This window comes from Myotis lucifugus, unplaced genomic scaffold (genome assembly GCF_000147115.1).
Source record: "Myotis lucifugus unplaced genomic scaffold, Myoluc2.0 scaffold_306, whole genome shotgun sequence".
In the NCBI taxonomy this organism is placed as follows: Eukaryota; Metazoa; Chordata; class Mammalia; order Chiroptera; family Vespertilionidae; genus Myotis; species Myotis lucifugus.
Genome location: NW_005871354.1, coordinates 766,399 through 786,699, shown reverse-complemented (window position 1 = coordinate 786,699; position 20,301 = coordinate 766,399). Strand labels below are relative to the sequence as shown.

At 38.2% G+C, this 20,301-nt stretch overlaps 1 protein-coding gene across 3 annotated transcripts in view; it reads left to right on the top strand.

The window, feature by feature from the left end:
- MASTL (microtubule associated serine/threonine kinase like) overlaps positions 1-20,301 on the top strand; it is a 33,683-nt gene that overhangs the window by 8,710 nt on the left and 4,672 nt on the right. For 2 of the 3 annotated variants that reach the window (XM_006100265.3, XM_014465689.2), the window contains exons 5-9: positions 3,506-3,612; positions 4,297-4,447; positions 8,489-8,661; positions 12,012-13,154; positions 14,382-14,523. In XM_006100265.3, the coding sequence (XP_006100327.1) occupies positions 3,506-3,612; positions 4,297-4,447; positions 8,489-8,661; positions 12,012-13,154; positions 14,382-14,523 (1,716 nt within the window). The remainder of the gene's footprint in view (positions 1-3,505; positions 3,613-4,296; positions 4,448-8,488; positions 8,662-12,011; positions 13,155-14,381; positions 14,524-20,301) is intronic. The other variant, XM_006100266.3, reaches the window with a different exon arrangement.

The following is a 20,301-nucleotide window of genomic DNA, read 5'->3' as shown; positions in this document are numbered from 1 at the left end:
ATCGTCCCATATACCAAAATGTTGCGGGTTCAATTCCCAGTCAGGACATATACCTAGGTTCGGGTTTGATCCCCGGTTAGGACCCCTACAGGAGGCCACCTATTGATACTCCTTCCTCTCTTCCTCTTTCTCTTTCTCTCTTTCCCTCCTTCCCTCTCCTTCCCTCTCTCTAAAATGAATAAAAAACATATCCTTGCCCTAGCTAGTTTGGCTCAGTGGATAGAGCATCGGCCTGCAAACTGTAGGGTCCCAGGTTTGATTCCAGTCAAGGGCACATGCTTGGGTTGCAGGCTCAATCCCCAGTTGGGGGTGTACAGGAGGCAGCATATCAATGATTCTCTCTCATCATTGATGTTTCTATCTCTCCTTCTCTCTTCCTCTCTGAAAAAAATACAAATATATTTTTTAAAAAAACACATATCCTCAGGTGAGGATTAAAAAGAAAATCCAACAAATTTTAGACACCACATTTCATTAACTTATGCTGTCTTTTGATAATTATTTGTTCTGAAATAGACTGGAAAGGTGTAATGGTTCCTTTCTTTCAATTAAAGATGAAAAATAGAAATAATTATTTTTTTATATAAAATATATTTTATTGATCCTTCACAGAGAGGAAGGGAGAGGGACAGAGAGTCAGAAACATCGATGAGAGAGAAACGTCGATCAACTGCCTCCTGCACGCCCCCCACTGGGGATGCGCCTGCAGCCAAGGCACATGCCCTCGACCAGAATCGAACCTGGGACCCTTGAGTCCGCAGGCCAACGCTCTATCCACTGAGCCAAACCGGTCAGGGCAAAATAATTATTTTTAAATCTTCAAAGGTCCTTGAAGATCTTTTTTTTTTTTTTAAATATATTTTATTGATTTTTTTTACAGAGAAGAAGGGAGAGGGATAGAATAGAGAGTTAGAAACATCGATGAGAGAGAAACATCGATTCAGCTGCCTCCTGCACGCCCCCCACTGGGGATGTGCCTGCAACCAGGGTTCATGCCCTTGACCGGAATCAAACCCGGGACCCTTGGGTCCGCAGGCTGACGCTCTATCCACTGAGCCAAACCGGTTCGGCCTTGAAGATCTTTAGATCTTCAAAGAGGAACTCACAATTTCTGGGAGTTTTTTTACTTTTTACCCCTACTGAAACTGGTTGTGACCAATTAAACATTAGTAAATTCCTAAAATAACTGTAACACGGTGAACAGTTAATAGCTAAAAAAACTTATTCAAATATATTTGACCAACAATAAGATCTTATTAAACAAAGGGTAAAGAAAATGAAAATGCAATTCACACACACATATTAAAAATAATAAATGAATCATTTTACACTATTAAACTAGCAAAAAAAAGAACGTATTGCTTTATCAATATGAGGTGTAAATGGCCCTAGCCAGTTTTGCTCAGTGGCTAGAGCATCAGATCCTGGAGTGAAGGGTCCCGGGTTTAATTCCAGTTAAGGGCATGTACCTCAGTTGCAGAGAGCATGCAATGTTTCTCTCTCCCTGTTATTCCCCTCTCTTTCACTCTCTCTAAAAATCAATAGAAAAATATCCTTGGGTGAGGATTAACAAATATACATATACTAAGGAAATTAATTAGAAGAAATATTTTAATATCGCTATTCGCCCTTTCTCTATAATAGAAGTGTCAACCAAATTCACGATCGATAATGACAGATTGAAACACACGCATGTAATTGGTACCAGTGAGAGGTTTATATGTATCGTGCATGCACGAGTCAACAGCCTTTTATGTATATAGATAAACTTGCTTAATAGACCTGCTTTCTTATTTAGCTAAACTTTAGCACCCCAACTTCACTTTCAGGTAATTGTCAGCAACACAGCAGTAAATATCAACACAAAGCATATTATTATTGTAGATCATGCAGGGAGAACAAAGGGTAAAATATTTAGCTGCAGCAGTGTTTGACTGTATTCTGCGCAGTGAGAAAACCTGAAGTCATTTTCAAGTTCCACCATTTCTTCTTTTCAGTCAGGTCAACTTTCTAAACTTTCTAAATTGCCATTGTCTTGCTAATGAAAAGAAAATAGGATTCCACCAAGTCTCCTATCTATCTTCCCCAGGACTTCTGTGAGGATCAAATAAGATGAGGCACAGGAAAATGCTTCACAAACATTTGGTTGAACTGTGAAATGTTTGCACCCGGCTGTAAAGCAAGTCAGCTTCCTGGGCTGAAGACACTTCAAGGAGGCTAATTGCTAGGGAGAGGAAGCCGGGCGTTGCTATGTGACATCATTACCCGGCACCCACAGCTACTGTTTCTGGGCTGGGCTGGGCTGTGGGCCGCATTTCGTGCTATGGGGTCTTGGCAGTGTTGGCTGCAATTTGGTGGGGTGTCGCTCTGGGGTGGTGGTGGGGCCTGTGTCCCACTTAGGGGAAGCCGAATGTTGTTTTGTCGGCGCCAGATCTGTGGTGCCATTTATTTTTAAATGGCCAGTGCGCATCATGGCAGCTCCTGCATTGAGCGTCTACCCCCTGGTGGTCATTTCGCGTCATAGCTACTGGTCAGAGGGAAGGACCGACACTTAACCGTTTATATACTGGTGTACAGATGACATATAAATGGAATTTGTTACATTCAAATTTTCAGTCTATTTTTAAAAGTCTTATATCCTCTGCAAAGTTACATCCTTTACTTCTCTTACCATTTTTGACATATCCTATATAATAAAAGCTTACTATGCAAATCGACCAAATGGTGGACCGACCAGTCACTATGATGCGCACTGACCACCAGGGGGAAGATGCTCAACACAGGATCTGCCCTGAGCCCACAGGCCCCAGGCTAGTCAAGATGGGTGCCAGTGGGGGCCCCTGATCACCCTGCTGGTCACTCCACAGATTGGCCCTGGTCGCCGGCCAGGCCTAGGGACCCTACCCATGCACGAATTTCATGCACTGGTCCTTAGTCAAGAAATAATATATTATGTGTGGATGTTGAATTATTTTATTTTACAATGTTATGCACTGAAATCTATAAAGATCTGTGTTAATTTTATCTTGACCTATATTTGCATATTTTAATTAACATGAAAGGCCCATAATTTGTATTAATTCCTTAAATAGATTCTGATATTAAAATTTAATTTATATTCCTACTATCTTTTGATATCTTTCTTAGTTTTGCTTACCACCACCTTTTCTAACATTTTATTTACCAAGAATTATTTTGTTTCCAGTTAGATAACACTCTTGTTTAGTGACTGAGTACTCCCTGAAAAGCTAAGACTTTTTGTCATTACACTGAAGTTTAGTCATTCCAGAGCAAGACTGTTTTATCAGACTAATGATTGCAATCAGTTGCTTAGTTTTTATGTTTGCTCTATGGCATCTGGCTTTCCTGTGTATATTTGTTTGGCACAAGCCAATTGGTAGATAATTTAATGTGGAAAGAGGGGCAAAGTTCAGGACAGATGATTATAGACTTAATCAATGACAACTAAAGTTTTTAAAGATTTCATATACTTTTCTTTCCATAGATATCAATATGATGGATATCCTTATAACACCATCAATGGCTAAACCTAAGCAAGATTATTCAAGAACCCCAGGACAAATATTATCTCTCATCAGTTCTTTGGGATTTGTAAGTACTTGATAAGGAAAAATTCACATAACATGGTCTTTCATGATTACCATTTAAAATGTAAATATTTGCCCTGATCGGTTTGGCTCAGTGGATAGAGCGTCAGCCTGCGGACTGGAGGGTCCCGGGTTCGATTCCCATCAAGGGCATGTACCTTGGTTGCGGGCGCATCGCCAGTGGGGAGTGTGCAGGAGGCAGCTGAATCGATGTTTCTCTCATCGATGTTTCTACCTCTCTATTTCTCTCTTTCTCCCTTCCTCTCTGTAAAAAATCAATAAAATATATTTTTTAAATAAATGATAAGATGTAAATATTTTTCTTTTTAAATAAATTATGAAAATTAATGTAAGTAACCCTAGCAGGTTTGGCTCAATGGATAGAGCATCAGCCTGTGGACTGAAGGGTCCTGGGTTCAATTCCGGTCAGGGGCACATGCCCAGGTGGCAGTAGGGGGCATGCAGGAGGCAGCCAATCAATGATTTTCTCTTATCATTGATGTTTCTCTCTTCCTCTCCCTTCCTTTCTAAAATCAATACAAATATGGTTTTTTAAAAATTAATGTAAGTATCAAGCGTGTGAGATTACTCTGAGAATTAATCTACTTAGGTATATGCACTTACCAGTAGGTGGTGTTTTTGTGAAGATAAATATTAACATTTATATTTGTCTTTCTCTTTTTAATAGCACCCACCAGTTGAAGAAGAAAGTCAAGACTCTGCAAATATTCTTTCAGCCCATGTATCTGAAACATCACAGCTTTCTCAAGGACAAATTTGTCCTATGTCTGTGGAACAAATGGACAGTACTCCTTATTCTAGCAAACTACTAAAATCATGTGAGTATAAAAGAAAAAAACAGTTTACTTCTAATATCAGTTTAGCAATAAAAAAATACAAATATTTGAGTACTCTGTGGCATGCCTATATTTCATTATGTAGACACTACTTCTGACAGGGATTGTTCCAGATGTTTAAGTCAATAGAACAAAAATTCTAGCTAATGAGATAATCTTCAATTATTTCTAGCATTAGAATGACCATTGGGTAGATATCACTATATTGGGTCTATGGAAATCTTATATAGAGAAGATATAGTACCTGTAATATTGTTATGTGTTTGTAAAATTTCTGAAAGATTTTTTAAATAAAATAGTCAAAGAAAAGTTATAATTTTTTAGGTAGCATACAATAAAATACAAAGCCAGCCCTAACCGGTTTGGCTCAATGGATAGAGCATTGGCCCAAGGACTGAAGGGTCCCAGGTTCGATTCTGGTCAAGGGCATGTACCTTGGTTGCAGGCTTGGTCCCCGGTAGGGGTTGTGCAGGAGGCAGCTGATCGAAGTTTCTAACTCTCTATCCCTCTCCCTTCCTCTCTGTAAAAATCAATAAAATATGTGTGTGTTTTTTAACCGTTTGAGTCCCAAGCATGCGATCGCGCTGCTTGGTATTTCTCGACATAAAATAAAACAAGCGCTATCACGCTGTTTGGGTCTTTTCGTACTCATTTAGAGAAAGCGCGGTTGCGCTGTTTGGGATTCTTCGACAGTGTTTTTTCAATACCCCCTGGGACTCAAACGAATCGTATGTTTTCTTGACATAAAATCTCAGCAGCGCAATCGCGCTGCTTGGGACTCAAACGGTTAAATACAAAGCCAAGTTCTAGAAGAGGAGAGTGGGACACTTGACATTTATATGGTACTTAACATCACTCTTTATTACTTGGCAATTTAGTTCTCCACAATCATGTTCTTCATCTTGAGAATGTGAATGACATAGTGTTAGTTGTTTTCATGGATGTTACCTCATTTTGAATTTGGTCCTCGACAAATCTGTACATGTCTAGAACATTTACTGTTACTTCTTTTTGCAAATGAGAAAAGCTAATATTTGAAAACGCTTAGTCACACACTAGTAAATGGGTAAGCTGACTCCTGGTTGCAAATACAATTTTCTGTTCACTTGTACTTTCCTCCAAATTAGTGAATCTTGTTTCTTCTGTCAAAACCCACTGTAAAAATGAAAATGCCGGAAATATATATATATATATATATATTGGATAAACAGAGACTATATTGGATAAACAGAGACTGATAAAATACCAGGTGTGCCGGTTAATAATGTGGATTTTTTTTCAATAAGATGCGATTTGATATGTATGCTATTTTGTTGTATTGACAACAAGCTTCAAAACTTCATATGTCAACTTTTCTGAAGGGGTTAACATTATAGACATTTTTACACTTAAAAATGTCGAATTTCGTGCCAAAAAAAAGCATTTGCCAGAAGTTTTAATTCATTATTTTGAATAAAAGTGCTGCTGAAAGTTATCATATATTTCGGGAAGCTTATGGTAAACATGCTCCATCTCAAGATGCTTGTGAACGCTGGTTTAAACACTTTAAAAGTGATGATTTCGATGTGAAAGACAAAGAACGTCCAGGTCAATTTGAACCATGCTTTGATTGTAAAACAACCAGAATGGGCTGGAAGACACGCAAAGTAATTTTGCTTCATGACAATGCACCATCACACACTTAAAAACCAGTTAAAGACACATTAAAAGATCTTGCCTGGGAAGTATTAACCCACCGGTTATATTCACCAGACCTTGCTCCTTCAGATTACCATTTAGTCTGATCAATGGCACATGCACTTTTTGAGCAGCCCTTCAAAACATACGAAGAAGTGGAAAATTGAGTCTCTGAATGGTTTGCCTCAAAACAAGAAAAGTTCTATTGGGACAGTATCCACAAATTACCTAAAGATGGGGAAATCTGTAGCTAGCGATGGACATTACTTTGAATAAAGCCCTTTTGATGTTTCTCTTGAAATTATCGTGTTTTCTTTGATTACAAAATCCGCATTATTAACCGGTACACCTGGTATGTAATATGCCAGTGTTATTTTATAGCCTTAGTCTTAAGAAAAAATAATTGTAACTCCCTTAGTCATTCTTTAGTCAGAATCAGATAGCTGCAAGGCACTCTGCTATGGATATAAAGATGGATAAAAGATATCCTTGCCTCAGAAGAAATTATACTTTTGTGGTGATTATAGGTATAAAATGGTAACTAACAATAACAATGAAATAAATGTCACAGAGGCATACTTTTAGGCAAAACAGAAAGTGACAAATACTAACTTGGAAAATCAGGAATGGTTCTAAATAAAGATATAGCAACAACCAAGCTAGACTCAGAAAGAGGAACTTAACTCCAAGTATAGTGAAAAAGAGCATTTCAGATAGAGGCACTAGCATGAGCAAAGGCATGGACACATGGAAGTATCCACCTTCACACCATAGGGACTTACTATATTATATGAGAACTAGAGGCCTGATGCACGAATTCGTGCACAGGTGTGGTCCCTCTGCCTGGCTGGTGATTGAGGCCTATTGCGGGGGTCGGCCAGCTGAGGGGGAGGGACTGCGGGAGGTTGGCCAGTGGGAGGGGTTGGGGAGGTGGCTAGGGAACACACCAACCACCAAGGGGTGGCTCCTGCATTGAGTGTCTGCCCCCTGGTGGTCAGTGTGCATCATAGCAACTGGTCAACAAGTTGTTCAGTCGCAATGGTTGTTTAGGATTTTATATAGAGAGATGAGAAGTATGTACAATGGAAAAGAAAGCTTAGCAGATAGAGAAGGGTCAAGATCATTATCAAGAACCTAGAATTTAAGCTGTAGAAAAAGGGGAGACATCAAAAGTTCCAAAGTAAGAAATAGTCTGATCATAGTGATCCAGAAAGAACTCATTAGCAGATACATAGTATGCACATGGCATTGGATTAGACACAAATTCCATATTACCAGAAAAGGCAACTGAACAGTTTGGTCAGATATCAAGGATGGTATCCATTGAGTTTCAGGAATTCCATTGACAGATTTATGTACCAAAAAGAAAGTTGTCTTAGATGGGCTTTGAAATGCTTCTTCCAGATTTAAAGTTCTAACAAGATTTATTAAATTAAAAAACTAAGATTAATAATTTATTTGGAATTAAAGTTATATTCACCCATTTTGGAAAAAGAAAACAAGATAAAGGTATCTTTTTATATAGGTACAAAATCTTTATAGTTTATGTTTTATGATCTTTGGTAAAAGCATGATTGTCTGTTGTGTCTAATTATAAGTTCAGGAGCAATAGTTTTCGGCATCATCATTTATTTACACAATGAAGGAATATGTATCATGTTAACAGTGCTGCTTTCTTCCACTGGCTCACTCTTAGTCACTTTGTCATTACTTATTTGTTTTACCCAGTGGTTTTAAAAAAAAATCTCTTATGGATGTGTATAATTCACACTTGTAAGCACATAAACCCCAACATTAAAATAAAGCTATATTTTTTAATTAAATACAAACTGAACTGAAAAAATTTAGTCACATTTGAGCCTCCTGTCACATCTGGATATAGTACATCAATAATGCTCCTTTATCAAATTGGGCAATGAATATTCAAATGGATTTCCTCCTAATTATAAATTAGTTCCCTTGTCCTGATTTTTACTTTACAAATGTTGAAAGTATTTTTTTTAACTCAGAACAGTTTTTGTTTTATTTTTTATCATTTATGAGTTTTTTTTGTTTGTTTTTAATATATTTTATTGGTTTTTGTTTTTTTTACAGAGAGGAAGGGAGAGGGATAGAGAGTTAGAAACATCGATGAGAGAGAAACATCAATAGCTGCCTCCTACATACCCCCACTGGAGATGTGCCCGCAACCAAGGTACATGCCCTTGACCGGAATCGAACCTGGGACCCCTGAGTCCGCAGGCCGACGCTCTATCCACTGAGCCAAACCGGTTCGGCAAAAATATATTTTTTTTAAAAAAAAAAGAAAGATGTGTCATAAGCTTCAATATTTTCTCTTCCCTACAGGTCTTGAAACAGTTGCCTCCAACCCCAGAATGCCTGTAAAGTGTCTAACTTCTAATCTGCTCCAGTCTAGGAAAAGGCTGGCTACATCCAGTGCCAGTAGTCAGTCCTACACTTTTGTATCCAGTATGGAATCTGAATGCCACAGCAGTCCTACATGGGAAAAAGATTGCCAGGTTAGAATGAAATTTATCTTAACCAAAACCAATTATGTATGTGAAATTAATGATAGGAACACTTTTTACCTTTTCATTTAAATTCTGTATGGAAATGAAGCTGTTACATCAACAGCGTTAAAGGTACTCTTCATTTTCCTGTATATCTGGTCAAATTCTTTTGAAATATTTTCCTTTTTGCCCTATCAGTGGATAGACATCTGCCTGCAGACTGAAGGGTCCTGGGTCCGATTCTGGTCAGGGGCACATACCCGGGTTGCAGGCTTGATCCCCAGTTGGGGATGTGCAGGAAGCAGCTGACCAATGATTCTCTCTCATCATTGATGTTTCTATCTCTCCCCTCCTCCCTGAAATCAATAAAAAATATTTAAAAAGAAAAATACATATATTTTATTTCTTGTTCAAATGTGAAATTACTCACTTTATATAATGAGATTTCAATTTTTAAAATTTTTGCTGTAAATTGATAGTAAATGTTTGTCTTCTAGGCACCTAAATAGACTTTTTTTAATTTCCTACCTGTGAAACAGATATTAGCTTATTGATTTTTTTTAACTAAAAAAAATATTATAACTAAAATCAATATTAGCTTATTGATTTTTTTAAACTAACACTACCTCTTTCTGTACTGTTTTCTGCCAGTTTCTCATTTAATGGAATGGCAACTCTTCTGGATAAGAAATAACTTTTACCTAAGAGTTTTTGTTTTTGTGGGGGGTTTTAAATTAAATTTATTGGGGTGGCATTGGTCAACATGAGCATATAGATTTCAGGTGTTGGTTTCTATGTTACAAGATCTGTATATTGCACCATGTGCTCACCACCCAAAGTCAAATCTTGTCACCCCCTAACCCCCAGAAATAACTTTTAGACCACAAAGATAATATATGTGTACCTTTAAAAGCTTCTATTCTAAGAAAATTGCTGCCAAATGAGTGAATTTACTTAATTATTTTACTTAGATTATATATTCTGTTTTTGCTATTCTTAAAAGCTATTAAAACTGAGAGGAACTAAAATTTTAAGTTGTAATAAAGTTGCCCTCATAAAATTTCAATAAAATAATGTTAGATTAGCCCTGACCAGTGTGGTTCAGTTTTTTGGATTATCATCCTATACACCAAAAGGTGGCGAGTTTGATTCCTGATCAGGGCATATACTCAGATTCTGGGTTCAATCCCCAGTGGAGGCTAGTATGGCAGGAAACTGATCAATGTTTCTCTCTCACATAAATTTTTATCGCTCTCTCTCTTTACCTTCCTCTATCATATCAGTGGAAACATATCCTCAGGTGAGGATTAAATATAATAATAATAATCTTGATAATAAAAGGCTACTATGCAAATCGACCAAACAGTGGAATAACCGGTCGCTATGATGCACACTGACCACCAGGGGGCAGACGCTCAATGTAGGAGCTGCCCCGTGGTGGTCAGTGTGCTCCCGACTGCCGGCTTAGGCCCACTCCTTGCAAGGAGTGGGCCTAAGCCATCAGTTGGACATCCCCCTAGGGCTCCCGGACTACGAGAGGGCACAGGCCGGGCTGAGGGACCCTCCCACCACCACCACCACCACCACCACCCCCCCCCCCAGTGCATGAATTTCATGCACCAGGCTTCTAGTAATAATACTAATAATGTTCGTTAGAATAATGGTAGTGCACAAAGAATAAACCTTCTGTTTGATTAAATAATTTGGATTGTATTTATTCCTCATTCTCAGTCATATGATTTTCTTTATTATTGTTGGATATTTGCATTTTAGGAGCAAGGTCAAACTATTTTTTAGTTAAGGCAGGATTTCTCAATTGTTTTTCCTTTTCTCCTTAAAGGCTGCTCTGTAGGTAATACGTATATGTTACAGAATAAACCAGATTTGCATTACTAGTACTATTATTTCATTTCTGTCCTATTCAAGGAAAAAATATACTATTTCAACTGTACACAGCTTTGCCTTCTTCCTCTACTTCTTCATCCCTGAGGAATGCAATGATTGGATTATAGAAGGACTAGAGAACCCTGATAAACCCTGTGCTAATCCCCAAATGCATCATTTCTGTGCTTACAGATCAATGAGTTGTAATTCAGGAATTTTCTTTGGTTTATGACTTAAGTGCTCCGAATTAATACTGAGTTAATAAAATTTCATTTTCACATGTCAAAAATAGGTACTATTAAAGATAGTGATTGAAGACTCCCTCTAATTGAATGATCTTGTAAAAATCCTAATGCACCAATTTGCAATATTACGTACAAAGCTCATATCACCCAAGAACATCTGTAGATGGTTGGAGTTCAGTTTTCAAGAAAAACATTTTGTTATGAATGTATCATTAATTCAACTTATTGACAATGGATTTAACCCATGTTATTTTTGTTTTTTCATTATAAATTACCACTAATTTAGCCTCATCCTTATCAGCTTGGTGTTATTATACTTGTTTGAAGTGATACATGCTTGTATTAATAATATTTTTGACTATTCCCGCCAGCCTGGCTCAATGGTTGAGCATTGATCTATGAACCAGAAGGTCACTGTTTGATTCCCGGTCAGGGCACATACCCGGTTTGCAGGCTCAATCCTGAGGTGTGGGTTGTGCAGGAGGCAGCCCTTCAATGATTCTCTCATCATTGATGTTTCTCTCTCTCTCCCTTTCTCTCTGAAATCAATAAAAGTATATTTAACAAATAATAATAATAATATTTTAGCTATAATTTACTATTAACTATATTTATATCAAGCCCTGTACTTTTGCAGTTCAAAACAAAATCAATCATATTCCCATTGCAAAGAAGATATATACATAATGCTGCCTTACCCCAAAATTTGTCTAAATATGTTGCCTGTTAATTTGTTCTATTTAAATAACATGTAATAGAGTATCAAATAAGTATTATAGAGTAACGGATTTACATTTTAGACCCGTGTTTCACTCTAAATAATGTGTATAAATGTATGCTATAATTTATGCTGCTTTTTAATTATCTGTTATCAGGTGAATTTCCCGCCAAAATATAAGATGGCTCTGTCTTTTGGTTTTGTTCCATCCACCAAAAGGGTGGATTACAAACAAATATTTGGTAATACGCAGTTACAATCGGCCCGAGTTTACACGTTTCCCGCACTCCACCGCAAATCTATATGAACCGATTTAAAGACGGCTCCCGCGGAGTACGCGCAATTCACGCGAGCCGACTTAACTCGTTTCGTTCTTTTGTTCCATTGGAAAGTAGGAATAGGTAGCATAATAGTTTATGAGGCATTTATTCCACCTAAGTGGACAGAGGTTTAATAGGTTAAAAAAAATCTCAGCTTTATATAACTAAAATTGGTTCTCCCTCTCCTCTTAGGAAAATGACGATGGATTGGGCTCTCCAATGATGAGTTGGAACACAACTGAAAAGCCTTTATGTACAAAATCTACGAATGACATCGAGACCATAAGTTTCAATAAGAAGAATCTTGAGTTAGCCCTTTCTCCCATCCAGAATAGTAGTGCCGTTCCTGCCAGTGGAAGCTCTTGTGTAAACCTTGCTAAAAAGTGCTTCTCTGGGAAAGATTCTTGGGAAGCAAGAAAACTGGATATAAATAACACTAATATGGCCACTTGCACGAGACAGTCTGGTTTTCATCAGTCAAATCAGGGGACTGTAAATTCTGCTGGTATAACTGAAGAGCACCTTGGGAAAAAAAGTGTTAAGAGACATTTTGAGTTAGTTGACTCCAGTCCTTGTCAGAAAACTATACTGAATAAAAAAAATTGTATAGAGTATAAGCATAGTAATGAAATGAGAGATTGTTATACAAATCAAAGTACAGGCTTAACAACTGAAATTCAGGACCTTAAATTATCAGTATATAGAAGTCAGCAAAATGACTGTACTTATAAGGAGAATATGGTCGATTCTTTTATGGATAAACAACAAACACCAGAAAAAACAAATATCCCAGTGATAGCAAAAAATCTTATGTGCGAACTGGATGAAGATTGTGACAAAAATAACAAGGACAACTTAAGTTCTAGTTTTCTATGTTCTGATGATGATAGAGCTTCTAAAAGTATTTGTATGGACTCTGATTCATCTTTTCCTGGAATTTCTATATTGGAAAGTCCATTAGAAAGGCAGTCCTTAAATCCAAACAAAAGCATCAAAGAATCTTCTTTTGAAGAGTCAAATATTGAAGACTTACTTAGTGTATCACTCAGCTGCCAAGAAAGTACTTTGCCAAAAGGTGATGAGAATCCTGTTGTCGAAGACAGTGACCAAAAAATGTTAGCTCCTTCTTCAGAGGTGTTGAAAACATTAACCGTCTCTAAAAGAAATGCTGTAGCTTTTCGAAGTTTTAACAGCCATATTAATGTATCCAATAATTCAGAACCATCCAAAATGAGCATTAATTTAGATGCAATGGATATTTCGTGTGCTTATAGTGGTTCATATCCCATGGCCATAACCCCAACTCAAAAAGAAAGATCCTACTTGCCATATCAGGTATGTATAACTTTCTAACACTTTGTTCTTTGGATGGTAGAAAAGTAAACTATGAAGACCAGACTCTTGCCTCTCAGCTAAACTATATGATATTAAGCATACAGTTTTGTTTTACTTATTGGAAAATTTGTTGGAAGTTTTAATGAAGAAAGGTAAAGCTAGTGGTTGTACTGCTCTATACACTTACACATATTTACGATCATCGATATATATAAAAGCCTAAGTGACCGGCCGACCGGCCAGTAGCTATGACGCGCACTGACCACCAGGGGGAAGATGCTCAAAGCAGGAGTTGCCGAGCTGTGGTCACTTGGCAGCAGCGGTTCTCAGGTGACGCACCTGGAACCAGAGAGGAGGAAGTCCAATTCCGGGGGGTGTCACCCAAGAACCACCCTCTCCCTATCTGGGACCCCTCAGAGGATGTTGGAGAGGCGGTTTCAGCCCTATCCCCACAGGCCAGGCCGAGGAACCCCACTGGTGCACGAATCCATGCACCGGGCCTCTAGTATATTTATAACTACATATTTTCACTTGACCCCAGAAAATATGTGAGTTATAAAATTAAAATCTACTCTGCTCTCTTCTAAAGACATATTTAGGTGATCTCTTCTTTACAGAAAAAAAGTTGAAAATACATATTCTAAATCTTATTTTGTTTTTATTTTCTAACCCCTTTTATTTTCCCCTTGGAGAGACATCATAATTAAAAAAAAGTGGAAACTTGAGAGTTACAAGTTGGGTTTTCTATTCAGAACTTACTGGGTGACTTAGAAGTCCCTTACCCTCAGAGTCTCTGTTTCCCTCAGTCTGTAGAATATAATGCTCTCTATCCTGCTGAGCTCAGAGTCCTTATGAGACAACAAAATACCTTAAGCACTTAAACTCCAGTTAGCACAAGAGGTTATTTATATTTAGTTCTATCTTACATATTATCATAATATTTCAGTCATTTGTCAGCCTCAGGCTCCTACAGTGGAGTTTTTTTTGTTGTTAACGTTTTCATTTTTTCTTGCATGTCCAGATCTTATTGAAATAGTTGGTGTTACCTAAACTATTGAGTATTGTTAGATATGAGGACTTTGTATAATTATAATTCTTTATGAGTCCTTTTTCAAAATTAAGGATATGAGTATGTCCTTTATGCCCAACTTTTTTGTTTTGGCATTTCTGTTCACTGTAAAAAGAATTAAGATACTTATTGTCTTTTAAAAATTCTTTTTACATTAGCAGACCCCAAGTCAGGTCAAGTCAGGAACTCCGTATCGAACTCCAAAGAGTGTGAGAAGAGGGGCAGCCCCAGTGGATGATGGGCGAATCCTGGGAACCCCAGACTACCTCGCACCTGAGCTGTTACTAGGCAGGGCCCATGGTAAGGCAGACATGTCTTGAGTTTTTGAATGTTACCTATCACACTACATTTTCTTTTGAGGTAAAATTGTTTTAAATTTCTTTGGTACTTGGATTACCTGAAGTAGAAGAAAATTAACTCATGCATTACTCTTTCCTCCTATATGTGGCATTTGTTACCGGAAAAGAAGACATGCAGCCGTTTGTTGTTTGCTTCTGGTATCGTCTCAGTGACCCAGAGAAGCCCCACCTTTCAGCCCTGGTTTCCTTTGCTTTAAACATCTCCTCAAGTCTGTTGTAGTTTGGGCTCAAAAATACAAAGTTGAGCCAATACCTCTGTTTAGTCTGCAGAAGCCAGTTCCTGTTTAGCGCTTAACCTCACTTGTACCCTCACCAGAGGGTCAAGCCAGAAATGAGCCATGTTTCAAATTGAAATATAGGAAAAAAAGGATGACATTTTCACTTATCCTTTTTTCCCTTCCTACATTCTGAAAATGAGCCGTATTTGTGTCCGAGGGTTACTGTAACAAAGTACTATCACCTGGGTGGTTCAAAACAACAGAAATTTATGGTCTGACAGTTCTGGAGGCTAGAAGTCTAAAATCAAAGAGTTGACAGGACCATGCTTGGCTTGTAGATGGATCACTCTAATCTTCCGTCTTCATATGTGTTCTCCTTTTCTCTGTAGTCTCATGGCTGTGTTCTTATAAGGACCCCAGTCATATTAAATTAGGGACCCTCCCTACTCCAGTGTGACTTCATCTTAACCTAGCTAATTATGTCTGCAAGGACCCTATTTCCAAATGTCACATTCAGGGAACCTCAAGGTTAAGACTTCAGCTTATCTTTTTTCAGGAGGGCATGATTCAACCCACAACATAACCCTTTCTTCTACATCTTTATATATATTTCAGAGAGAGGGGGAGAGAGAGAGAGAAACATCGATGATAGAGAGAAAATCATTGATTGGCTGCCTCCTGCATGTACCACAATGGGGATGGAGCCTGCAGCCCGGGCATGTGCCCCTGACCGGGAATCGAACCATGACCTACTGGTTCATATGTCGACGCTCAGCCACTGAGCCATGCCAGCTGGGCCCTTTCTTCTACATCTTTTTTTTTTTTAATACATTTTATTGATTTTTACAGAGAGGAAGGGAGAGGGATAGAGTGTTAGAAACAACGATAAGAGAGAAACATCGATCAGCTGCCTCCTGCACACCCCCTACTGGGGATGTGCCCGCAACCAAGGTACATGCCCTTGACCGGAATCGAACCTGGGACCCTTCAGTCTGCTGGCCGATGCTCTATCCACTGAACCAAACCGGTTAGGGCTCCATATCCTCTATTGTTTTTGTTTGTTTGTGTTTAATTTTTTTATTGATTAAGGTATTACATATGTGTCCTTATCCCCACGTTACCCCCCATCCCCCCCACTCATGCCCTCACCCCCCTGTTGTCCATGTCCTTTGGTTAGGACTATATGCTTGCATATAAATCCTTTGGTTGATCTCTCCCCCTTACCCCCACCCTCCCCTACCTTCCCTCCGAGGCCCAACGGTCCAATCGATGCCTCTCCATCTCTGGATCTGTCCTTGTTCATCAGTTTATGTTGTTCATTATATTCCACAAATGAGTGAGATCATGTGGTATTTATCCTTCTCTGACTTGCTTATTTTACTTAGCGTAATGCTCTCCAGTTCCATCCATGCTGCTTTCCTCTACATCTTGATAGATGCTTTGAACTCTTGGTGGTCATCTGTCTCATCTTCCCCACCCCACCATCCACAACTTTTATTTCTTTGCTGGATTTTTTTCCTTAGTCTGAAAATTAGTTTCCACCCTTCCACTCACTACCCAACTTCTCAAAGGTGCCTCTTTTGCTTTGGCAATCTGGTTATTATCCCAACTATTTAACTGAAACTTTATTACCCGTCATCTATGATGTCATTATTTACAAATCTGCCAGCCTCTTCAGTCTCACTCCGCTTACCTCTATTGCTACTCCTCAGTTCTTTCCTTATCTCTTGTAAATACGGATGTTCTTCCAGGTTCTGCCCCTTACCCTTTTTGATGCATGTGCTCCCTGTTAATCTCATCACTCCCATGACTTCGGTTGGGTCTGTGTTGATGTTTCCCAAATATTGATCTCTAATCCTAACTTTCACTAGGCAGCAGACACATGCCTAGTCTCTATTTAGCATTCTACTGGTCTTTCGAATGCTGCCTGTTAAAACTGGGTTTGTTACCCAGTGTTGTCTTCCTCTGTTCCCTATCTCGGTTTCACCATCTTTGTGGTGATACAGCCATTGTCCCTACATTCATACATTTAAATCAGGTTAACCATATCTCTGCAGTTATTTCTCCTCACCTTTTCATTTCTGCCACTATCTCTGCCTCATCTTTTCCTTTCGTTCATGTAATGGCTTTCTTTCTGGTCTCTTCAACTTCGTTCTGTTACCTATAATCATTGCCACCAGATTTTTCCTCTTCCCCCCTTATTTACTTTTTTTCTTTAAGACATTTATTTGGAAAACAATAAAAAATGCATAGATAGCTGAGCTGGTTTGTATTTTTCAGTCTAGAAATTTAAATGGTTCTCTTCCCATGACTCTGTACCCTTGCCCACCTTTTAAAAGCCTGGAGTCCATGGTCAGAGAGACCACAGGCATCCCAGAGGGTTGCACACAAAACACAGGTTTTCCTCTTAAAACGTGACATGGTTCGTGCTGCTTCCCTCCTTGAAAAACTCTGATGACTCTGTAAAAGCCAGGCTAGTGGTCGTAGTGTGTGAGACCCCAAGCTCATGGCAGCCACCTCTCAGAATCACTAACAGGCCGGTATTCCCAGTCCGCTCCTTGAGACACGTTTGCTTTCAAATTTTCCACAAGCATTTCCATAAGTAGCTTAGAAAAGCCAGTCCCCAATCATCTTCCTGTCCAATTTTTTCTCATCTGTCATCAGTTCAAATGTCACCTATTCCATAAAATGTCCCTCGATCAGTGATGGAGATTTACTTATTCACTGCTGGATTACTTCATTAGAAACTGTTTAAAGCTCATGTCACTCTACCTATGTTACAGTTAGTTGTTATATTTTAGTTACTATATTTTCTCCACTACAAAAGCTTAAGAATGTTTCCTAAGACGAGTGTCTGAAGTTTCCCTCGAGATAGCAGTCCAGGAGAGTTCCTGGGCAGCACTCAGTCGCCGTTGAGAAAAATCTCTCCACTGCTGCAAGTGGACACATTTACTGTTCACCTTTATTCGCCAAAGCAGTAAGCTCCTCGGGGCACGTAGCTGGTTTTGTGCAGTGAGCACCCCTTTTGCTAAGTCATGGATTTGCTAACCCGTTTACTGTATTACAATGTGCATGTTCTCTAACTTAGGATAAAGTATGAAAGTAAGCTTCAGATGGAAAGATTTACTTTATCAGATCTTGCCACTATTTTAGTGGGGCACCTAGTTACCTCTGCTATCTAGTGATATACTTTTAAATTTTTATTTCTATAAAAGTGATTTGATATATCGTTTTTAAAATAACAAGTAATACAAAGCAATTTATAATCAAAAGGAGAAAAAAACAAAAAACAGCAGTTCCCTGTTCCCTATCTGTTCCCTCATGTCCCCATCCCAGGTCCCAGGGGCAGTCTCTGCTCCTTACTACATGTGCACCTCTCTATTTCCCACTGTCATGCTGAGGCACAGCTGTGACTCCTCTGATGCCCTCCCTGGTCTTCCCCTCACCATGCACACATAGGAACTCTGCCAGATTCTCCCGTAGCTTCTTTTTTTTCTTTTTTCTTTTCTTTTTTAATTAATCCTCACCCAAGGATATTTTTTCCAGAGGATGTTATTTTCCATTGCTTTTCAGAGAGAGTGAAAGGGAGAGAGTGAGGGGGAGAGAAGGAGAAAGTGACAGACAGACAGACAGACAGACATTGACATCGATGTGAGAGAGACACATGGACTGGTTGCCTCCCAAACACACCCTGACCTGGGACCCAGGTACATGCCCTTGGCCAGGAGTCGAACCCGAGACCCTTCAGTGTGCAGGCTGGTGCTCTAACCAGTGAGCACATCGGCCAGGGCACTCCCATAGCTTCTTGTGCATATTTTTGTTTCAGCTTTCTTAACATTGTGTTAAAATTATCTGTGTTGTCTCTCCCAAAGCAGGCTATTTTCTCCTGAGAAAAAGCTCTTTCTTAATCATCTTTGTACCCCTTATACCGTCACAATTCCTGTTATCTAATTCAATGCATGATGAGAGAATGAACTCAGAATTTTAATACAATGCACCTAACTATTGTTTTCTTACCTGCAGGATTTCTGACTTCCGGTGAGTGAGCTTGTCTTTAAAGCAATATGGCAAAGCACATTAAACAGAAAAGTCAAAGTATAACTAGATCACATTGCAGAAAAAATTATTTTTCACTTCAGCTCACTTATGAATTATAAACATGAAGTATCTTCTGTCTTCTGAGCAGGAAGACATCCAGGGTTGCTCTGCTCTGTAAAAACAAATGTAGGCATGCAGCATTTTTTATAGTTTTTAAAGGTAGCAGAGACTGAAGATACCACTTTTTTTTTTTTTTTACTGCAACAGAGAAAATAGGCTTGATAAAAACAATAAAATTAGCAGATAAAAACAATAAAATTAGCAGCTACAAAATAGCTGGAATTTTCTAAACCATTTAATTCTGTTATAATTAGAAAATAAAAAGGTATAAACAGTATCAATATACCAATTACAGAAGTGGGTTGTGAATTAGAAAGTCAGTAGTATAAAATCAGTTTGTTCTCTTTCTTGGGCTAATGATATAATTGCTACAATTAATCCCAATATATGATCTTATTAGACTTTGACTCACATATATGGGTATGTGTGACATATCCATGGAGAAAGCATGTATGTTTTTGACATAAGTACATTTGGGCTGAGCTGGTCAAAGGGTCCTAATTTCTAATCTAAGTAAACTAAATAAAATGTATGTTTTTTCCTGATGTCCCCCTACTTTTCTGTTGTTTGGTTATATTCATTATATTATCTAACCTACAGGAATACTTTCTTGGTGCTGCTTTAAAAATCTACTAACTGAGGTGGTTTGTATGTTTTTATAGTGATTACTAAAGACATAAAAGCCTGTAGACTGTTTACATCTTGTGTTCGCAGGGGAAATGGGGTTATGTTGCTTGCAGGTGAAAAGGCATTCTATGTGCATGTGATTATTTTTCCTAATGGCATATTCCACAGTGCTTTCCTACTTTAAAAGGGTGGCAGTTGTTTAAACATTGTAATGGATTTGGTGAAATTGGATTTTAAGAGTGATTTCCAGGCAAATTTAGCACTAGACTATAGAATCCCTACTCTAAATTTGTACTAAAGTTAACCATTTTGGGACTAAAGTTAATCTTTGGTTAGTAAATATCTTATTCATGAACAGAACTAAACAAAAGCATAAACCAGATTATACGGTCATTTTAAAAATAATCCTTTAAAACATCTTTGTATATAATTGGTGCTTTCAATAAAAATACTATTTAGAAATCAGTTTTACCTACTTATTAAGACTTAACTCCTAATTACCTCAAGCTGTAGTTTAAGTGAATATTACTTGTTAAACTAATTTATCCTTGTATGAACTTAAAAGGAATAAAACACATGAAAACACTTTGTAAGTAAGGCTTTCCATAATTACCAGGCTATCCTCCAATTAGTATAAATGTAGCTACTTCATCTCATACTTTGTGAAGTGCGTGAAACATGAAATCAAAATGTTATTTCCCAATTTGAAATTGAGA